Genomic DNA, 23,039 nt, shown 5'->3' on the forward strand with positions numbered 1-23,039 from the left:
CATAGTTCATCAGGCACTCTATCTATCAGATCTAGTCCCTTAAATCTATTTCTCACTTCCACTGTATAATCATAAGGGATTTGATTTAGGTCATACCTGAATGGTCTAGTGATTTTCCCTACTTTCTTCAATTTAAGTCTGAATTTGGCAATAAGGAGTTCATGATCTGAGCCACAGTCAGCTCCTGGTCTTGTATTTGTTGACTGTATAGAGCTTCTCCATCTTTGGCTGCAAAGAATATAATCAATCTGATTTCGGGGTTGACCATCTGGTGATGCCAAGGGAACATTTCATGCAAAGACGGGCTCAATAAAGGACAGAAATGGTATGGACCTAACAGAAGCAGAAGATATTAACAAGAGGTGGCAAGAATACACAGAAGGACTATACAAAAAAGATCTTCACAACCAAGATAATCACGATGGTGTGATCACTCACCTAGAGCCAGACATCCTGGAATGTGAAGTCAAGTGGGCCTTAGAAAGCATCACTACGAACAAAGCTACTGGAGGTGATGGAATCCCAGTTGAGCTATTTCAATCCTGAAAGATGATGCTGTGAAAGTGCTGCACTCAATATGCCAGCAAATTTGGAAAACTCAGCAGTGGCCACAGGACTGGAAAAGGTCTGTTTTCATTCCAATCCCAAAGAAAGGCAATGCCAAAGAATCCTCAAACTACCGCACAATTGCACTCATCTCACATGCTAGTAAAGTAATGCTCAAAATTCTCCAAGCCAGGCTTCAGCAATACATGAACCATGAACTTGCAGATGGTCAAGCTGGTTTTAGAAAGGCAGAGGAACCAGAGATCAAATTGCCAACATCCGCTGGGAAAAAGCAAGAGAGTTCCAGAAAAAAACATCTATTTCTGTTTTCTTGACTATGCCAAAGCCTTTGACTGTGTGGATCACAATAAACTGTGGAAAATTCTGAAAGAGATGGGAATACCAGACCACCTGACCTGCCTCTTGAAAAATCTGTATGCAGGTCAGGAAGCAACAGTTAGAACTGGACATGAGACAACAGACTAGTTCCAAATAGGAAAAGGAGTACGTCAAGGCTATATATTGTCATCCTGCTTATTTAACTTCTATGCAGAGTACATCATGAGAAATGCTGGGCTGGAAGAAACAAGCTGGAATCAAGATTGCCAGGAGAAATATCAATAACCTCAGATATGCAGATGACACCACCCTTACGGCAGAAAGTGAAGAGGAATTCAAAAGCCTCTTGATGAAAGTGAAAGAGGAGAGTGAAAAAGTTGGCTTAAAGCTCAACATTCAGAAAACGAAGATCATGGCATCCGGTCCCATCACTTCATGGGAAATAGATGGAGAAAGAGTGGAAACAGTGTCAGACTTTATTTTCGGGGGCTCCAAAATCACTGCAGATGGTGACTGCAGCCATGAAATTTAGACACTTACTCCTTGGAAGAAAAGTTATGACCAACCTACATAGCATATTGAAAAGCAGAGACATTACTTTGCCAACAAATGTCCGTCTAGTCAAGGCTATGGTTTTTCCAGTGGTCATATATGGATGTGAGAGTTGGACTGTGAAGAAAGCTGAGCGCTGAAGAATTGATGCTTTTGAACTGTGGTGTTGGAGAAGACTCTTGAGAGTCCCTTGGACTGCAAGGAGATCCAACCAGTCCATTCTGAAGGAGATCAACCCTGGGATTTCTTTGGAAGGAATGATGCTAAAGCTGAAGCTCCAGTACTTTGGCCACCTCATGCGAAGAGTTGACTCATTGGAAAAGACCCTGATGCTGGGAGGGATTGGGGGCAGGAGGAGAAGGGGACGACAGAGGATGAGATGGCTGGATGGCATCACGGACTGGATGGACGTGAGTCTGAGTGAACTCCGGGAGTTGGTGATGGACAAGGAGGCCTGGCGTGCTGCGACTCATGGGGTCGCAAAGAGTCAGACACGACTGAGTGACTGAACTGAACTGAACTGAAGGTGTCTACCACATACAGCCTTCACAGTAAGAGAAACATAAAGGTCACTTTGTAAAAAGGCATGATGTGGTTCTAGTGAGGAAGAAAGTTGAGTCAGGCATGAGAAGTGCTGAGATACAGGTGAGGCCAGGTGCTGAAGGACCCCTCATGGGGTGGGGGTGCGGTCCTGAAGTCAGATGGATGGGGAGGCGGTGGGCACGGGGGCCAGCTATGGCCGGGGAAGAGGAAAGGACAAGCCAGGGGCCTGAGAAGTCACAGACAGCCTTCGGGCACCAATGGGCATGTGGATGGGGGAGAAGGCGCCTAGAGTTTGGACAGCGGGGATATCCTAGGTGGGGCAGGATTGGGGGAAGGTGATGAATTTTGTGTGCCTAAGTTTGGGAACATGAGGAGCCCCCTGGGGAATGTTTCATAAGCGGTCAGAAGAACCACTGTGGAATTGGCTTGAAGACTGAGATTAGGAAACCGACGCGCTGCACAGGTGGTTGTTGCACCTGTGAGTGCTGAGCCTCCCGGGCGACGTGTTCAAGGAGAAGAGGACCCAGAGACAGGTGACACTCTGAGGAGGTGGAGGAGCGGAAGCCAGCCTCACCCTCTGGGGACAGGTGACAGCCGAGACGGAAAGCAGTCAGCTGGGGTGACGGCCGGCCACCCATATTTACTCCCAGGGACAAGGGCATCAGTGCCTTGCGGGGTCAGGTAGAACAGATTAACTAAAACGTGCCATGAGAGTTGGCATTGGCAAGTCCCCAACATACAGAGGGCAGCACCAATGCCTAGGAGGGTCCAGATGAGTGAAGAAGTGGGGCAGGAGGAGCAGGAGGCCTCAGGAAAGAAAGTGGTGTGTGAGCTGCCTGCTGGAGGCGAGAGGCAGCCCTGTGGGAGGACGGGCCAGGCAGCAGGTGCAGGACGGAGCCCATGGGGCCAGCAGTGAGGGGACCTGGGCCGCACAGGGTGGCAGGTGGTGGAGTGGAGCGGAAGACCAGCGACGACAGCCGCCGCTCGCAGGAAGCCGCGCCTCATCCTGGAGGCAAGGGGGAACCACAGGAGTGTTTCAAGCAGGGAAATGACAGGGCTGGAGTTGTGTTTGAGAAGGACCCCCAGGCACTAGTGCAGGAGATGGATCCAAGGAGGAGGCAGGATACAAGAGACCCACTAGGAAACTTGCTGTAATCAAGCCCCTGATGCTCCTGACTTCCCCGTGTCTTCAGCCTTCTGCTCGCAAGGGATAGTTTCTCCTTAGAGAACAAGGGTAGTCTGATCTTTCTAGCTACAGAGTGCTACAGGCGAGTGCCTTGGTTCTAGAGAGAGGAAACAGAGGTGACCCACTGAGGGAGCCTCAGTGAGGAGGCGTGACCCTGAGGCAGGAGCCCCCAGGCCTGCACCCTCTGTGAGTGGTTCTGGGGATGCTGCCAGCCCGACCCTCCAGCTCACAGTCCCAGTCTCGCCTCCCCATCACAGAGACTGTTTTCTCTTCCTCCACGAGGTCTCTGAATCAGTAAATGGCCTAGGGCAAGAAAAGGAAATCAAACGCACTCTGCTCCTTCTGAAACAAGGAGGTGACAACAGCCTTTTCTGGAAGTGTGCAAATTATCTCAGTGGGTTCAGGGATCCCAAGACCACGGGGAGGAAACAGGGGTCCCCTGAAGGCCGTGTCCATCCCCCCACCGCCAACTGGTGACAAGGCATGGCTTCATAAGCTAATTTTGAGAACAGGTTGTTGTGTTCGGTTCTTTTGTTAAAATAGGGGAAGGCAGTTTTGACACCTCAATTATAAACCGTCTAAAATGTCTTTCTCACCTCTTTTTTCTTCTTGAGTCCTATCAGTTTTTTCTTTCAAACCACTATTAGTCTCTGGTATATATACTTCTTGCAAAATGCCATGTTATCTTGGAAACATAAGAAAAGATGTTAAGCTTTGAGGATGAAAACGCAAGGACCCGGGCCTGTCACTTCTGCCTGGAGTCCGAGGGTCTGCTGAGAGTTGGCGTGTGTGGTTGAGATGAGGGAGATGGAGCCTGCAAAGCTCCTAACAGAGGAGCTGATACACAGTAAACGCTCAATAAACAGAGGTTCTCCCTTCTTGCCAATGAGTCAGTGGAGGCAGTGGGCAGGTTGCTTTCTTGGGGTGAGCATGTGTCAACATCACTCTGGAAAGAGGGGCTGGGGGGCTGGAGAGCTCTGTGGCCCCGACCACTCCAGGAAACACTGTGTTATGGACTCTGTGGCAAAATGCAGCAGTTATAGAACTAAACACCTAAACTGGTACCTGATCCTAAAGAAAAGATGTTGCTAAATTATTTTCTAAATTACCCACGAAGGCCTGTGTGAGTCAACAGGTAGCTATTGACTGTAGTTTCAGCTGCCATCAAGACTTATTGATCTGAGAGATAAATATCGACCAAATTGAGACTGAGGTCAATCCTGGCCTACTGGGAAAATAAATCTTAATATTAACCAAAACCTGTAGATGCTAGGCCTGGCATTTTTGACTCTAAGCTGCTGATCAGGCAGAGGTACACTCAAAGTCAGTTCTTTCCTTTACTGTGTATTGCTGCAGGTGCTTCAAATTGACTCATTTCTGGAAAATTTGCTTTAAAACATTTTAAGTCTTTTCATATCTTAAATGATCAAAGGACAGTAAAATTGGTATTTAATAACAGCATTATGGATATTTCCATAAAACAAAGAATCCATTCTGAACTGCATATATGACTGCCCTGACTTACTTTCTGTGCAAATCAAGAAGGATCTCTGTCCCAGAGGAGCACACCAGCTCAAACAAACAAACAAAAAGTCCACAGCGTCAGGAAGGAGGTGGGAGGGGGGTTCAAGATGCAGGGGACACGTGTACACCTGTGGCCGATTCATGCTGATGCGCGGTAAAAACATCACAATATTGCAAAGTAATTATTCTCCAATTAAATTAATTGAAAAAATAAAATTTGATGAAAAATGAAAAAAAAAAACCCTCATGTGGGGCCAATTTAGATGTGAAGGGGGTTTTAACCACCCCTCCCAAAAAAGTCCACAACAAAGAAACGTGTGATTGGAGCCAGTTATTTTTGAAAATGCTATTGAATCTACTTCATTTATGAGTGGCCCCAAACTGCTGAAGGAGGCCGCACTGTGTCGCTGTGAACTAGAGAGCTGCCCATTCAAGGCTGCTGACATTGCTCCATCCGGGGGGAGCAGCCCTTTCTTCGTGAGAGATGCAATGCTACCTGCCGTGGGTTGTAGGAACTCGCTTTCCTTAAGCAGAGTATTTGTGTGTCCCCACAGGCAAGTCTAGCAATGGGGGGACTTACTGTGAGAATTAAATACAATGACGTGCAAAAACGCACTTTTTCTTATATATCCCTGGCATGTATCAATGGAACGTCAATAAAGAGCAGTTTCTGTTTTCACAAGGGGTAAGAGATTAGATTAGAAACAACAGGCCCTGAACAGCTTAGAATGTAAAATGGGGAGAATTTACAAAACTATAACCAGTCTTGAGGTTGTTGATAAATACATGGGTTAGGAATAAAAGCTCTGGAAAAATGCACTCTCACCTACACACACGTGCAGCGGCATGCACTGCTGGGAGACTAAGCTCAGACTATCGGGGGAGTCTGCTTCTCATGGGCAGGATGCAGGATGCTCTAAGAAAGTGGATCATTTCAGCCTCTGTGTTCAACTGAGTTTCCCAAAGTCCACTGAATGACCACAGATCTATTGAAATTAGCAAAACCTTTGCTGCCATATTTGAGGACAAGACCAGTATAGTCGATAGAGCAGAAATGGTGAGGGATTTTTGATGACATGAACCAGATGGAATCACACTGCATGAAAACAGAACCCACAATTCATTGCAGGGAAAAGGAGGTTCTCTCTCGGAAAACAGAGGAGCCATCCTGTCCAGAGGAACAGCAGGTAACCTGGGCACAGAAGAGGTCAGGGGTAAGGCTGAGCCAGAAGACGTCAGAGTCATGCACAGAGATTCAGGTTTCCCTCCGAGACAAAGCTTTGAATAAGCTGGTTAAAACCTTATGCTCTGGATTCAGAAGGACACAGGTGCTGACTGCAACCATCAAGCTCGCAACATTACAGATTTGAAAATCTTTGCTTGCCCTGACCTTGTGTAGATACACTATGCTTAGAAAGCTTTATTTTTACCTTTCATACTAATTAATTTTTTGTGTGGTGTGAAGTACCACATATATACGGTACCATATACAGAAAAGATAATCACCATATACGGAAAAGATAATCACTATATACGGAAAAGATAATCACCATATACGGAAAAGATAATCACCATATATGGAAAAGATAATCCCTTCTTCACTGCGCTGCAATGTCACTTCTGTCGTAAAATCAGGTGACAATACATATGCAGATAAGTTTGGGGCTCTTCGTTATCTTTTTTTGGTTTATATTTCTATTCTTGTGCTAATACCATTACTTGAAAGCGAAGTGAAAGTGTTAGCCACTCAGTAGTGTCCAACTCTTTGTGACCCCATGGACCGCAGCCCGCCAGGCTCCTTCCTCTGTCCATGGAATTCTCCAGGTGAGAATACTGGCCTGGGTTGCCATGCCCTCCTCCAGGGCATCTTCCCGACCCAGGGATTGAACCTGGGTCTCCTGCACTGTAGGCAAATTCTTTACTGTCTGAGCCTCCAGGGAAGCCCAGTTACTTACTACAAGGCTCAGTTACTATGGTTTTAATGTAAATTTTGTGAACTGGCATATACAAACTCTCCACTTTTCTGTTTGTTTGCTTTGCCATTCATACACATTTCAGAATAAGCTTGCCCGTTTCTCCGCCCCTCTCTCCCTCTCTCTTTCTGTCTCTCTCTCTCTCACACACAAATATACAACTGCTGAACAAAATCAGCAACAAAGCGAAAAACAGTACAAGCACACATTGAAAAGAAATTAAGTCTCCATGCATGCACACTGATGTAAAGAAATTAGTGAACAAATCAGCGAGAGAAGGGAGCCAGCTCTCGCTTGTAGAAGACTTTTAAGTAGTAAACAGAGGCAGGTTGAGGAAAACAGGAAATCGCCATTAACTCACCATAGTAATAAGTGCTGCAAGCAAAACCCACTGACGAACGTGCAAATGAGTAGATGGAAGTTCAAGGAAAAACAGACTATTTGCATGGGCTGGATGCGTCTCCCCTAAAACACTATGACTGTGGTGGTTTTCATATGTGTCCAAGGTCTTTGATCTCCCTCCCTTCAAGAGGTGCAGCTTCACTCTCCTCCTCTCGAGTGTGACCGGGACTTAGTGACTGACTTCTAACAAATGGAGGATGTGGAGGAAAAAGGAGTAATTTTATATGAAGAAGTCTGGCAGACTCACCCTTACTAAGCGGTCAAGGTGAATGTCACAGCAGGTCCCCACCATGGGACGCAACGAGAAAGGCATATCCCTTCTGTGTTGCACTTCCCTCAAATCCATAACCTCATTTCTAACCATTAGAAAACCTCAGAGAAACCCCAATCAAGGGACATTCTAAAAAATGCAGCTACTACCCTTTAAAGTGTCAAGGCTGCAGAGCTGAGGCACTGGTCCTGACTGGAAGAGGTTAAGGAGGCAGGACCGTGACATCCATATGCTAGCCTGGATGGGATCCTGCACCAGAAAAAGAACACTCGTGGAAAAACTGCTGAAATCTGACCCGAATCTGGAGTGCAGTTAATGGTAATATACGCTGAGGCTAAATTCTTAGTTTTGACAAATACACCACGGCTTTGTGAGATGTTAACCTTAGGAAAAGCTGGGCGCGGAGTGGACAGGAACTTTCTGTATCATCTTTCTAGTGCTTCTGAAAATCTAAAAAGTACTTCAAAATGAAAAGTACAACATATATTCTGGAAGGTTCTTCCGCAGTCTCTTCAGAGTGGTTATCAAGACAAATTTATACCAGCTGGTCCACTTTATATTTCATTCATTCCAGAGTGTGATTTTTTTCCTTCTTTTCAAAAAGGAGCATGGATGATAAAAAGCAGTCCCATATGTATTTTTTAAAAGCCACTCTGGAAACTAGGTATGGAGAAAAATTGGCTCAAAAGCTGACCCAAGAAGAGAGAACGGCTTTGCTTGGGGACAAAGCACCAAGAACTTGGAGCATGTTTTGAGTTAATCAAGGTGCTCCTTGGAACGGAGTGCATTTGGGCCTTGGGGGACAGCACAGAGAACGTGGTTACTCACCAGGGTGACTTTCCTTTGTGGCTTTAACAGCTTCGGTTTATGGAACGTGGTGGCGATGGGAGCTGTAGGAACACATCAAGGGTTTAGTGTGCAGCTCCTCCCAGGACCCTTAGAGTCCACACACCATGAGCACCACAGACACAGAGTCTTCTGGGCCCCTTCCTGCCTTCGTGGAAGAACTTTAGTTTCTGATCCAGGTAACAGCTGGACTGCTGCCCTTTGGGGAATGGTGGTCCCCTCCTAGCCTTTGGACATGTCATCCTCTCTCCTCAACAAGGTCGACAAAACACCACCAGCTACAAAGAGGTCAGATGTGCAGGTGAGAACCAAGTACCCTTGGTTAAGGCTGAGGCTGGAACTTTCCCTGGGGCTTCCTCCTAGCTGCACCCTAACCCTGACAGTGGTGACCTTTGACCCTCACAGCCACCCTGTGAGGTCATTAGGGAAGATCTTATTGTCCCCATTTAATGGAGGAGCAAACCGAGGCTCTTCCTGCAATGTCATGTAACTGACTAGTATTTAAATGATTTGGGACTTGAACCCAAAGTCAGGCTCTGCCACGTGGTTCTCTGAGTCTCACTTTCGTCTTTCGTTAGGGCACTGACCACCCTGATAGAATGAGACTCCGCGTCAGTACACTGCCCAGCCCAGAGCAGGGACCCCCTTCCCTCCCAGACCCACCCGTGTCATGCCTCCCAGGAGGCCCGTGCCTCCCAGCCTCTCTGTCCACTGATGTATGTTCAGACTCAGCACCACTGCCTTCTGCCACAGGGCTCAATGGGCGCTTAGGGGACACCCTAGAGAGCCCCAGCTGAGGAATACAATGGATCTTGTCTTGCTATTAAATTATTCACTGGGGCAACCCTTGTATTCCCAATTCTATATCAAAACCTTTGAGGTATGACCTAAATTAGCCACCGTTATTTTCAGAACTATTTAAAGACACCTGTAGTTCTTTCCTCAGGAAATGCCCATCTCCCTCATTTGTGCTGCTCCGTCATGATTCCTTGGAATCAAGGAATAACCCTCGTTTTATCCCTAGAACAAATCCAAACTACATTGCTCACCTGGTTTTTATCCTTAGAAAAATCAGATAAATGTTTTCCCTTAAATGAACAGACACCCTTTTGCCCCATCCTGCTTTGCGCAGATCATGTTAGTAGTTCAGAAGGAAGTACACTTTGGAACAGTCTGTAGAGGCTGACCCCCCACTACAACCCCCACAGCTCCCTGCTAAAGCCGTGTGTGGCCAGTGGCGCCACCCCCCACCAGCCCACCTCAGGGACAGGGCTCAGATATGATGAGAATCTAGGTGGAGTTTTCCAGGCCATACAATCAGGACTGCCACACCCCTATCTGTCCATCTCCCGCCCTAAACTCACATCAGGCCCCAGGTGCTGCGCTCACACGCGGTGACCGCTGGCTAGCTCCCTACCTTTGGCAGGAACTGCGGGAGGGACATCAGCCTTCTCCTTCCGCCTCTTGCCCTCCTTGGGCTGCAGTGGAGCCAAGCTGGTCACGCTCGTGACCGTCTCCCCCGAGCTGTAGAAGGAAAAGGCCCAGGTGAAGGCAAAGGCAGCTTTGTTCCAAGCAACAGCTTCTGAGAACCCAGACGGACCTATGTAAGGCAGGAGCTTTTTAGAGCTGAAATGAGATGGCTCTGGCTTATCTCCAGGGATGCTTGGTACTGACCCTTGGCTAAGGATGATGAGACGAGCTAGTTAGGACTATGTGATGTGTAAAGTTCCAAAATCTCTGGAGAGACCTGGGGCCAGCTTGCTTACATTGTTCGGGGATGTATAGACTAGTGGTTCACACGTAGTTAATGGGTCTACTCAGTCTGGCTATATCACCAGTAGGGTGTTCAGATAGCACTAAAAACTTCTCCTTGAGCTCCCCTAACACCAGCATGCCTTGCACATGCCTTTGTGGTTCACGATCCAGAGACAGAGCAGCCCCTGGGCCAGTGAGAAAGGACCCTAGGGAACTGCAGCTGGGACCCCCGGGGCCACTGTGATTGGCCATATCCTCCCGTTGCACTGTCACCTATAAGGCAGAGCCGGAAATGATCCTCAGGAGTGTGGTGAGTGCTTTCACTTATCTGGGTGGCGACTTATATAGTCACTGTAGTATCATATTCTATGTGTTATCCATTATAACCCAAAGGAATGGGTAAGCCTTATATTACAGGTAAGAATACCAAGACTCAGAGATGCCAAGTGGCTTGCCCTAAGCCACAGTTTGTAAGCAGAAACTGCAAGCCCAGACTGGCCGGACGTGAGACCTCCTGCCAGGGCCACCGGCGTGACAGAGCGCACACACTTCCTTGAACAGCCATCAGTCTCCTTTCAGGTGCATCCTATTGGCCCCAACAGCCCAGAGGAGCGTGCCTCTCCTGTCCTCAGACACACAATCGGCCGGGCAAGTACAGTTACCGAGAGAGGCTATCTTCATGATACACAGGACGTCTAGAAATCCATTAAAATATGACCCAATAACCAAAATGAACGAAGGCGGTAAACAGTTTTCACCCAAAAGGAAAGGCTCATACCTAGGAAAACGTGCTAAAACTTCCTCAAGAAAGAGGAATCCAAATAAAAACGTACTGCACTTCCTTTCTGCACACATCAGAATGGCAACAGTCAGACTTAAGGCAAAACACTCTTTTGGCAAGGGTGTGAGGAGTCAGGCACTCAGAAGTATTGGAGGTACAAGTGGAAACCCTTCCTGATGCAGAGTAATTCAGCAATCAGGATCACAGGGCTATCAGAATTAGAAAGGTTTATATTCTATGACCTGGCAGTTTCACTTCTGGGAATTGATTCTTTGGGTATTCTTGCATGGGTACAATAGGTCCATATAAGTCATTATCGTGCTATTCGTAACAGCAATAGATTAGAAACAACCCAACTGTCCACCAGCACGGGACTGGGGAAGGGAATTATGGCGAATCCATAAACGCACACAGAGGGTCCTTTGAAACTGGAATGAGGAAGCTATTTATACCAGGATAAGGAAAGACCCACTGTTAAGTGAAAAGGCTAGGTGTTGGACAATGTGTAAAATGTGCCACTTTTTGTATTAAAAAAAGGAGAAAATGATATATATTAGTATTTATGTACACAAGCATAGAGAAACTTTGGAAATATTCATTAGAGAATTTTAAAAGTATTCCTTAGAATGTGGGTGCTGAGGAACTAAAGAGATAGAAGACTGGACAGGGAGAATTATCACTGCACATATATTTTTAAAATTAATTATTTAACTTTTAAATTTAAATTACTAAACCATGTGATTGTATAGGGGCTTCCCAGGTGGCGCTAGTGGTAAAGAACCACCCCCCCACCCCCCCCCCCGACAATGCAGGAGACATAAGAGATGCGGGTTTGATCCCTGGGTCGGGAAGATCCCCTGGAGGAGGGCTTGGCATCCCACTCCAGTATTCTTGCCTGGAGAATCCCATGGACAGAGGAGCCAGGTGAGCTACAGTTCATAGGGTTGCAAAGAGTCACACACAACTGAAGCGACTTAGCATGCACACATGTGACAGAATAATCTTTGAAAAACAGTAAATTAAACACAAATACCTATCTAAATATGTATACATTTAATAAAAGAAAATAGGCTATTTTAATACAGTCCTACAATGGCACCCCACTCCAGTACTCTTGCCTTGAAAACTCCATGGACTCCTGGTAGGCTGCAGTCCATGAGGTCGCTAAGAGTTGGACATGACCGAGCGACTTCACTTTCACTTTTCCCTTTCATGCACTGGAGAAGAACATGGCGACCCACTCCAGTGTTCTTGCCTGGAGAATCCCAGGGACGGGGGAGCCTGATGGGCTGCCATCTATGGGGTCACACGGAGTCGGACACGACTGAAGCAACTTAGCAGCAGCAGCAGCAGCAGAGTTTTAAAATAACAAAGACTGAGTCACACAGTGACTAGCGGGGAAATTTCTAAGAACATAGATCACACCAAGAGTCCCCAAAGACAGCTTATTTTTATCGGGCAGAAACTCTAACTGGCCATGACTTTAAGGATAAGGTCAACTGTGTAAATTCACAAATAGCCAAAAGGAATGTGTGTTTACAAAACCCTGGCCACTAAGAGGGAAAAAGGGATCAGAAACCCTCGGGATTGTTTAAATACACAACCACACATACAGCTTGATTTCCTAGCATCTTAACCTCTTGAAATGTTTTTTTTTCTTTCCATTATAAATTAATGCATGTCCATGTTTTAAAATGGTGATTACAGACATGAAAGCAAAAACAATAAGTCTGTCGTAAGCTTTGTAAATATTTCCAGTCTTTTCCCTCTTCTGTGTTTTATTTCTTTTTTTGAGCAGTTCTGTGTTCACAACAAAACCGAGCAAAAGGTACAGAGATTTCAGACAGACCACTGCCCAGCCACATCATGAACTTCTTCCACCAGAAGGGTGTATTTGCGATAATTAATGAAACTACTTTGACACATCATTATCACCCAAAGGTCACTGTTTAATTAGGGTTCACTCTTGGTGGTGTACATCCTATGGGTTTGGACAAATTTATAGTGTATCCATTCCTAGAGTAAGGTACAGAATAGTTTCCACGCCCCCAGATTCCTCTGTGCTCCACCTAGTCATCCCTCTCCCCCATCTCTGGCAGCCACTGTTTACTGTCCCCATAGCTTTGCCTTTTCCAGAACACCATACATTGTCTGAACCTATTCAGACTGGCTTCACTCACTTAGAAATACGCATTTAAGTTTTCTCCATGTCTTTTCATAGCTTGATAGCTCATCTCTCTTTAATGTCAACTAATATTCCATTGTTTGAATGTACCAGAGTTTATTTATTCATTCATCTACTGAAGGACACCTTTGTTGCTCCCAAGTTTTGGAGATTATGAATAAACAGCTGCTAGCAACATCCATGGGCAAGCTGTTGTGTGGATTTAAATTTCAACTCTTCCCTAGCTCTTCTACATTGTTTTTAAAAAAATAAAACTGTATTACAATTTTGCATCCTTCTTTTTACTTAATCTACATTTTCCAAATTGATATACCCTCCTACTATTCTAATGACAAGACATGCTGCAGTTTACTTAGCCTTTCCCCAGCATCTAAACATCTGTTTCCCAATTTGATATATGAATAACATTGCTATAAATATATTTGTGCATAATGGTTTTCCATTCTTAGACTTTTGTTTTTTGAATTCTTAGACCTAGAAGTATTAGTTCAGAAAAAAAGGGTCATTTTAAAGGCTATTCGATACCCACTGTCAAAATGATTTCTGACAAGTTAGTACTATTTTATAGCCACTTGGTCAATGGGTAAGCATATTTATGTTTTCATCCTTTTTAACACCATATTTATCAGTTAAAAAAATTTCTCTCATTTAATAAAGAAAAATGTGATATCTCCTTTTATTTGTATTTATCAGTCTACCCTACGCAAGGCACTGTGAAAAGTACCTGACAGCCATAACCTCTGACCCTCCTAGATGGGAAAATGAAGCCTCAGAGGGGTCAAGGCAGGCGCACTGGGATCTCAACCAGTTCCATCTGCCGCCAGGCCCTGAAGCAAGGACTCTGGGCCCAGCCCAGACAACAGAGAACAAGAAAACTAGGGCAGGAAGAAGGTCGATAGAGCCAGATCCAGAAAGGCTGCTCTGGGCTTAAACCAGCTTCCTAAAGAGAAGGTAGCAGAAGGCATCATCAGCATTTCACTGCATTTCCAGTCTATACTAAAGGCAGCTGCTGAGAGCTCTGTCCTGGTAAGAGAGGCAGGACTGAGTGCTAGGATCTGTAGGGGCTGTGGGTCACGACAGCTATGTCAGCAACTCACCGTCATTTGCAGTGACGGGCCCCCCTCACCAAGGTCAACTGCCATCGATAAAGGCCAAGGACTAGTGTAAATAAGGTGAGTTTCTTGACATTTGGCTCGAGGTTTCTGAAAGCGCTCCATAGGCTTCCACTACCACACAAGGTCATCCACAGTCCATGCCAGGAGCTCTGTACAGCCTGGAGAACTTCACTCTCAAGGTGGAAGAATGGTGCTTCCCTTGAAGAGACTTTTTCTCATAAATACATCACACTATGTCAAACACACAGAACTACCTCTGGAAAGTAGAAGCACTAAATGGGTGTCGCCTATGACTGTCTTACCAGCATCGGTATCATCATTATTATGGAATCTGCTCTCCTTGAACAGGGAGCTGGCTGGACTGGGCAGAGTTCTCAGAAATCTGCACCAGGGTGGGAGCGCGTACAAAGGACCTGCAGACCCCTGGGGCTCCTGATGCATCGCTTTCTGCATACGACCTTCTTGCATGCATTTTGCGAAGAGCATCAGGATAAGAGCTGCTCCTTTGTGAGGTAATTGCCAAGGCACCTTCCTGTCCACTGCCTCCCCGTGGCCTTTCATCATAAATGGTTTACATCACCTCAGAGGTTCTGCTGGTCTTGTCATGAGAGCTCGTCCTTTGCAGTCCCTGCCAGTTCTCACGGAGTCTGCACACTGGCTTAGGTTTAGTTTGTAAGTTTAAGATCTCTGAACGCCGACTGGTAAGATTGGGAGGTGCTTCCTTAATATTCAGCGGTTCCATGCAGTGTTGGCCTTGGGTCATGAAAATAATGGCAAAAAGAGATCCCTGGGGTTATCTGCCCAGCATCCACTCACTGCCTTCTGCAGCTGAAGGGACCCGTTTGGGTGGCACTGACCCCCAACCCCTGCTCAGCACAACCTCACGCTCTGGCCATAGAGCACGGTTCAGGTTGGTCCCACAGCGGTGACTGCAATTGTGTTTGCTTCCTGGGGAAGCAAGATGAGTCCTCCATGAGGCCTGGGTGAAGGCTCCTGAGCCACCTCTCCTTTCCTGGGAGGAGCAGGACTGGCTGGAGTCGCATCAAAACCTGGAGGCAGCACTGCCTGGAGGGAGGCTGGGGACAGAAGTCACGGCCCCAAGGGCCCGGTGTCCCCTGGTGGAGGCTCACAGCCTGCAGCGCCCCGGCCAGGAGCCAGCCGAGCCTTCTCCTGGGTAGGACCATCTGCGCTTGCAATCCAAAGGTCTGTAAATAGTATAGAGGGCTAGCTATTCATCTACGAGTTGGCAGTTTTACTCATGCTCTTAGTCTGGGGAGATTAATTTGTACCTAGCAGGCTTTTTATGAGGATTAGAAATAAACCCCATCAAGTGTTCAGGCACAGAGGTACACGGGCACTTGATGAGTAATTATGAGGAATTAGTCCACAGCCGGTATTATCTCATTGAACCCTGATGACAACCCTGAGCTACAGGATGAAGGCAAGCTGATGCCCATTTGGTGGAGAGTGACCTAGTCCCACAGAAGCCGAGAGACTGCTCCCACGCCACCACGTAGCAGGTGGCACAGTTCCAGCTGATGCCAAAACCAGGTGGAGGCCTTTCGTGTTATTCCAGGAATAACCAGATCCCATCACCACGGCCGTCTTCCCCTTGCCTGCCTCTGCCTGGGGCTCTGAAAGGAGGGAGGTGAGCCTGAGCCCCCGGGTGGGCCAGGATAAGACAGCACAGCGATGTCCTCAGGGATGCAGGCGCGAGACCAGGAGACACACACCGGGAGCCTGTCGTCCCAGCCCTCACCCCCTGGCCTGCTCAGCTGAATGTGGTCACAAGGGAAGACACCTACAAATCAATGCCTATGACCGGAGCTCACTGGACTTTCCAAAGTCGGGACGAGGCAGAGCCGCTGCAGTCATCTCCAGCCAAGCCCCTTCCGCTTCCCTTCCATCGCCCTGCAGCACCCGCTTCTCGTCCATTTCTGTGACTGCCAATACCAGCGCTCTCACAGTCAGACCCAAGCCCCGCAGGACGCCTGGGCCAACGTGTGAGCCTCAGAGCCAGGTGGCCTGGGCTGGTAGCCCTACTGTTCCTGTTCTCACTGGTCAGGAGACCTCACCAACATCCACACTCTTTTGGGACTGGTTTCCCAACTGTAGGATGGGGATAATCACAGCAGCCACTCACGGGGTTGTTGTAAGGCCAGAAGAAGATGGTGTGTGTCCCGTGCTTAGCACTGTGCCAGGCATATAATAAATGAGGCTTTGTCATTACTTTTAATATGATGACTGGCATCCTCTGCAATCTGCCCTGCCACCACCTCCAGCCTCACCTGCCTGCTGTTCTGCCCTGAATCTCCAAGATCCCTCACCCAGTGGGCGAAACCCCTTCCCCAGCCGTGTTCTTCCCGCCCCACTTCTATGTGCTGCTGCCCCCATCCCTCTTCTCCTGGAATGCTCTAACTCAACCTCCAAGACCCAGTCCAGACCTCAGCCCCAGGAGACCCTGAGACAGGCTTGGGAGCGCCCCCGCTGGGTGCCCGCGACGGCGCTGTGGCCACGGCTCAGCCACCACCTGGTTCCTCTGGGTCTCCCAGACCTCAAGGCGTGGGCTGGTGTTATTTCACACTCATTCAAAGGGCCTTACAAGCCTACAGAAGAAACACTCATAAGTACTGACTGAGTAATAACAGGACTATTTGCACAGAGCTCACCACTTACCTGTTGGAAGCACTTTATACAGACCAGCTCTTGAAATCCTCCCAACTCCTTACCTTCTAGAGCTATGATTGCCCTCATTTTATCAGAGAGGTTGAAAAATTAGCCAAAGGCACACAGCAGTCTATGGCAGAGCTGGCATGTGGACTGAGGGAGCCTGGTCACAGAATCTCTAACCATCACAGCAGACGGCCCTTCGCAGAAGGAACAAATGTTCTATAACACTGTTCCTATTCACTAGGCTTCAACTGGCTTCAATACACACGAAGCAACTAGTCACATACCCCAGTTTGGAGCACATATCTTTCTATTCTCTTTGAAATCACATCTCTGCCTTCTCTCCAAGACCCTAAACAAATCACTTAGTAATCCCAAACTTCGATTGTAAAGTATGTTTTAAAATGTTTATAAAATTCTGATGTTTCAAAAAAGACTGAAAAATGCTTTAACCTAAGCTCATAAAACATAGTAAAGCTGTGCCTATAATTTATCCAACATGTAAAGAGTCTGTTGACCTGACTGTCCATCCTTGAGAAAGTGTTTGCACCGGAAAACATGAAGAAAGCTTGGACGACTTCAGCTGTAACTGTTATCGACACAGATAACATAACGCCCACCTTAATTTCTCCCTCTTGGAGATACTTTATTATCTCAAGTGCATAAGATGAGTTCAAGCAAAAGGTCAGGAAATGTGCTGGCTGGGAACTGCCTTTTTGTGCCCCGTCCGCCCTCTTGACAGCTTGACTGAACTTGAAGAGAGGCCCCTGAGTGCGCCGAGGAGGAGTCACGGTGTGGGAGCTGCTGCTGCCACTGCCGCTAAGTCGCTTCAGTCGTGTCCGACTCTGCACGACCCCATAGACGGCAGCCCACCAGGCTCCTCTGCCCAAGGGATTTTCCAGCCAAGAGTGGGAGCACATCACACATCCACGAAATCGGTGGCCTTGCATTTCCAATCCGATTTTCTGGAGCTTTGGGGTACAGTTGCACAGTTGTCTGCTGAGCTGCTCTCCAGATAGCTGAAATCTTGCAGCGCCCTGAGATGCTCGCTAAGGCCCAAGTGTCTGCTCCGGGAGAGGGTGATCCGCCGTGGGAAAGGAACAGTCCTCCAGCTCTGCAGGTCAAGGCCGCCCTCCCAGGAGACGGCAGTTTCCGACTTCAGGGCCAGCACACAGGAAGATGAAACTTGTTTTCCTCCTGTTTGAACTTCTCTCAAAAAGTCAAGGAATCCCCTAGTGTCGCCACGTTCGGCCCCAGTCACTTGGCAAGGCCTCGCTCTCGGGGACCACAGCCTCAGGGCCAGCACGCAGCCTCTTCCTGAAGGCCCCTCCCCTGCCTGCGCTCTCTGCCCATTCTCCCTTAGGAGGAAGTGGCCAGAGGACAAAGACAGACATTCACCCCAGTCGTGGCTTGAGGGGCCCAGGGGCCCGCTGCCATAGCACTGATTATGGAGCCCAGAGGTGGGAGCTCCCTGGCACAACAGGGACAGGAAAAAGAAACGCCTGGGCTATAGCGGCAGAGCACAATTCAGGTCAAGGCCAGTCAAAACGGCAAGGGCTGAGTAGTTCACAGGAGAGGCCCCGTGGCAGAGCACAGCCTGCACTAAGCAAATCAGCATGAGGTTCTTTACAGAAAGCTGAGTGCAAGCCAGGAGGGCGCCCAGGTTTAAGAGGGCAGACCCAGTCCCTGCAGGGTCCTGGGGTACAGTGAGAGAGGCAGGTTTTCCAGAGGCAGATCTGTGGGCTGGCCCAACAGGAGACAGGTCGCGGGACGAGCTTAGCTCAGGCACCGTCTCGCTGACGGCACCAGCGGGTCAAGGCAGCAGCATTTAAGCGGGACTTTGTGCTCATCTCTGACCTCTGGCTTTGCAGGACTGAGGGAAGACCAAGCTCTAATGCCCACAGGGCTGGGGTGACACTCTCACTGTACTTATAACATCAGCACCAGCTCAGAATAGATGCAACTGAGGGGAAATGAGGCAAGGGAAGGAAGCAGACTCCCGCATCGCTTGCTAAGCATTTAAGGCCAGACACTAGATGCAAGTTCTGAGAAACACTGGCAGGCTGACCTCTCCACAGCCTATGGCGTCCCCCGAGCCATAACCTCTTCCAGTGTCTGAAATGCCAATACTGGAGCCTTTTCAGGGCATATGCTTAAAAAAAAAAGATTTTCCTGAGGCATAATTTCAGTTCAGTTCAGCTGCTCAGTCATGTCCGACTCTTTGCGACCCCATGAATCATAGCTTGCCAGGCCTCCCTGTTCATCACCAACTCCCGGAGTTCACTCCGACTCACGTCCATCCAGTCCGTGATGCCATCCAGCCATCTCATCCTCAGTCGTCCCCTTCTCCTCCTGCCCCCAATCCCTCCCAGCATCAGAGTCTTTTCCAATGAGTCAACTCTTCGCATGAGGTGGCCAAAGTACTGGAGTTTCACCTTTAGCATCATTCCTTCCAAAGAAATCCCAGGGCTGATCTCCTTTAGAATGGACTGGTTGGATCTCCTTGCTGTCCAAGGGACTCTCAAGAGTCTTCTCCAACATCACAGTTCAAAAGCATCAATTCTTCGGTGCTCAGCCTTCTTCACAGTCCAACTCTCACATCCACACATGACCACAGAGAAAACCATAGCCTTGACTAGACGGACCTTAGTCGGCAAAGTAATGTCTCTGCTTTTGAATATGCTATCTAGGTTGGTCATAACTTTTCTTCCAAGGAGTAAGCGTCTTTTAATTTCATGGCTGCAGTCACCATCTGCAGTGATTTTGGAGCCCCTGAAAATAAAGTCTGACACTGTTTCCACTGTTTCCCCATCTATTTCCCATGGAGTGATGGGACCGGATGCCATGATCTTCGTTTTTCTGAAGGTTGAGCTTTAAGCCAACTTTTTCACTCTCCTCTTTCACTTTCATCAAGAGGCTTTTGAGTTCCTCTTCACTTTCTGCCATAAGGGTGGTGTCATCTGCATATGTGAGGTTCTTGATATTTCTCCCGGCAGTCTTGACTCCAGCTTGTGTTTCTTCCAGTCCAGCATTTCTCATGATGTACTCTGCATAGAAGTTAAATAAGCAAGGTGACAATATACAGCCTTGACATACTCCTTTTCCTGGAACCAGTCTGTTGTTCCATGTCCAGTTCTAACTGTTGCTTCCTGACCTGCATACAGATTTCTCAAGAGGCAGATCAAGTGGTCTGGTATTCCCATCTCTTTCAGAATTTTCCACAGTTTATTGTGATCCATACAGTCAAAGGCTTTGGCATAGTCAAGAAAGCAGAAATAGATGTTTTCCTGGAACTCTCTTGCTTTTCCCATGATCCAGTGGATGTTGGCAATTTGATCTCTGGTTTCTGTGCCTTTTCTAAAACCAGCTTGAACATCAGGGAGTTCACGGTTCACGTATTGCTGAAGCCTGGCTTGGAGAATTTTGAGCATTACTTTACTAGCATGTGAGATGAGTGCAATTGTGCAGTAGTTTGAGGATTCTTTGGCATTGCCTTTCTTTGGAATTGGAATGAAAACAGACCTTTTCCAGTCCTGTGGCCACTGCTGAGTTTTCCAAATTTGCTGGCACATTGAGTGCAGCACTTTCACAGCATCATCTTTCAGGATATGAAATAGCTCAACTGGAACTCCATCACCTCCACTGGCTTTGTTTGTAGTGATGCTTTCTAAGGCCCACTTGTGGCATAATTTACTCCCCATAAAATTCCCTGATCATAAGCATACGATTCAATAATTTCAGTAGATTTATAAAGTTGTACAACCATTGCCTCAATACAGGTTTAGAACATCTCTGTCACTCTACAAAAGTTTCCTCTTGCCAAATAAATAATAGTGAATATGGCTGAGTCTATGTCTACTGTTTTAAGAAATCACCGCACTGTCTTTCCAAAGCGGCTACACCATAGTACATGCTCCCCAGCAATATGCAGCCGCACCACATCCCGGCCAGCATCTGACACTGCCTTTTTTACCGCAGCATTGCAGTGGGCATTTGGCGGCGTGGCATTGTGGTTTTAATCACACTTGTTTGATACTAATGATATGCAGCACATTTTCATGAGCTTGTTAGCCATTTACATGTCTTCTTTAGGGAACTATCTATTCAAATCTTTTTGCTCATTTTTAAAATTGAGGTACAGTTGCTGTACGATCCTAACCAAGTTTCAGGTATACGACATAGTGATACACATTTTTTAAGGTTATATCCCATTTATACTTATTATAAAATATTGGGGAAAAACACTGGTTGTATCCCCTGTGTTGTTCCACATATCCTTGCGGTACACCTATTTTATACAGAACAGTTTGTGCCTTTTAACCCTTTACCCCTATCTTGCCCCTCCTCCTTCCCTCTCCACACTGACTACCACGTTTGCTCTCTGTATCTGTGAATGTACTCCTTTTCATTACTATTATATTTACTAGTTTTTTAGTGTTTTGCTAACAATTTAATTTCTTGACTTATTACAGGTTATTCAGATTATGCTGCTGCTGCTGCTGCTGCTAAGTCGCTTCAGTCGTGTCCGACTCTGTGTGACCCCAGAGATGGCAGCCCACCAGGCTCCCCCATCCCTGGGATTCTTCAGGCAAGAACACTGGAGCGGGTTGCCATTTCCTACTCCAGTGCATGAAAGTGAGAAATGAAAGTGAAGTCACTCAGTCATATCCGACTCCCAGCAGCCTCATGGACTGCAGCCCACCAGGCTCCTCCATCCATGGGATTTTCCAGGCAAGAGTACTGGAGTGGGGTGCCATTGCCTTCTCTGTATTCAGATTATAGCTTTATTTTTAAATCAGTTTTGGAAAATTTTTGTTTTTCTAGGAATTTTTCCATTTCATCTACGTTGTCTAATTTGTTAGAATACATTTGGATTATAAGTATTATAACCTTTTAATTTTTATAGGGTTTGTAGGAACTCCTTTTTTCCTTCCTAATTTTGGTAATTGGTTTTCTTCTTTCTTTTTTATTTTCGTGGACAATCTAACTTAAGGTTTGTCGGGTCCACTGACCTTTACAAAGAACCAGCTCTGATTTCACTGATACTTCTCTCTGTGTATGTGTGTGCGTGCACGCTCGCGTGAATGCATTTTCCATGCTCTTGATTTCTGTACTAATCTCTACTATGTTCTTTCTTCTTCTTACTTCAGATTTCACTCACACTTCTTTTTCTAGTTTCTTATGGTGAAAGCTTAACGCACTGACTTTAGACCTTTCTTCTTGTCTGATCTCGGCACCTAAGGGCCATGAATTCTTACGTGAGCACGGCTCTAGCTGCATCCTGCGGCTCTAGCTGCATCCTATGAGTTTTGATATGCTGTGTTTTCATTTTTATTTAATTCAAAATATTTTCTAATTTCTCTTTTGACTTCTTCTTTGACCCACACAGTATTTAAAAGTATGTTGTTTGAAGTTTCAAAACATTGAGGAATTTCCCAGATTTCTTTCTGTCACGAATTTTTATTTAATTCTGTTGTGGTCAGAGGACAGACTTGGTATGATTTCTTACATAAATAAAATACCCAATTTTATAAAGATATGTTTTATGACCTAGTATATGGTCTATCCTAGAGAATGTTCCTAATACACTTGAGAAGAATATATTATGCAATCACTGGGCAAATCATTCTTACTTGTCAGGTAAAATTGCTTCATCTTCTGTGTCCTGGTTGATTTTCTGCCTAGGTACTCTATCAATTACTGAGAGTGGAGCATTGGCACTTCCAGCTGTTGCTCTAGAATAATTGAAAATCTTTCAGTTTTCCGTTTTTTGCTTTCCGTATGTTGAGGCTCTGTAGCTAGGCCCAGGCAACGTGTCATATCATCCTGATGAGTTCATCTTTTATAATTAAAAAAACTTCTTTCTTCATCTTTAGTAATATTTCTTGTCTTACAGGATATCTTATTTGATATTAACTACCACCTCTCTTGTTACTGTTTGTATAGAAAAATGTGCTGCTTCTTTCTGCCCTCCACAGATTTAGATGAAAAAATGCACTGTCATTCAAGTCTGTGTTTCCCTGTAGGTAATAAATTGTTTCTCTTTGGTTGTTTTTAAGATTTTTTTCTTTGCCTTTGTCTCTCATAATTTTCTTCTTACTACCTTTCAGAGTCCTCCTTTGTTGGTCTCTTATATTATTTCCAGAATCGATAGTTATGCTTATTGGCAGGGAGGAAGAGCAGGGAGAAATTGATCTTACTCATCCTGTCTGGGAAAAAAGTCTCAAATTTCTAAATACTCTCGAGTTTGCAATGTCTACTATAACGATTGTCACCTGCAAGGTGTGTCCCATCCACTAAGAGGCTGGCCTCTTGGCACAGCCGTCACTAATGTACACGTTCTGTAGAGTA

At 46.5% G+C, this 23,039-nt stretch overlaps 1 protein-coding gene across 1 annotated transcript in view; it reads right to left on the minus strand.

The window, feature by feature from the left end:
* Positions 1-23,039, minus strand: part of VSTM4 (V-set and transmembrane domain containing 4) — an 80,329-nt gene that overhangs the window by 16,733 nt on the left and 40,557 nt on the right. Inside the window, exons 6-7 of the mRNA XM_069572289.1 lie at positions 9,600-9,706; positions 8,165-8,226 (exon numbers count right to left, since the gene is read on the minus strand). Of these exons, the coding sequence (XP_069428390.1) occupies positions 8,165-8,226; positions 9,600-9,706 (169 nt within the window). The remainder of the gene's footprint in view (positions 1-8,164; positions 8,227-9,599; positions 9,707-23,039) is intronic.

The sequence above is a fragment of the Ovis canadensis genome, chromosome 25, assembly GCF_042477335.2.
Source record: "Ovis canadensis isolate MfBH-ARS-UI-01 breed Bighorn chromosome 25, ARS-UI_OviCan_v2, whole genome shotgun sequence".
NCBI lineage: Eukaryota > Metazoa > Chordata > Mammalia > Artiodactyla > Bovidae > Ovis > Ovis canadensis.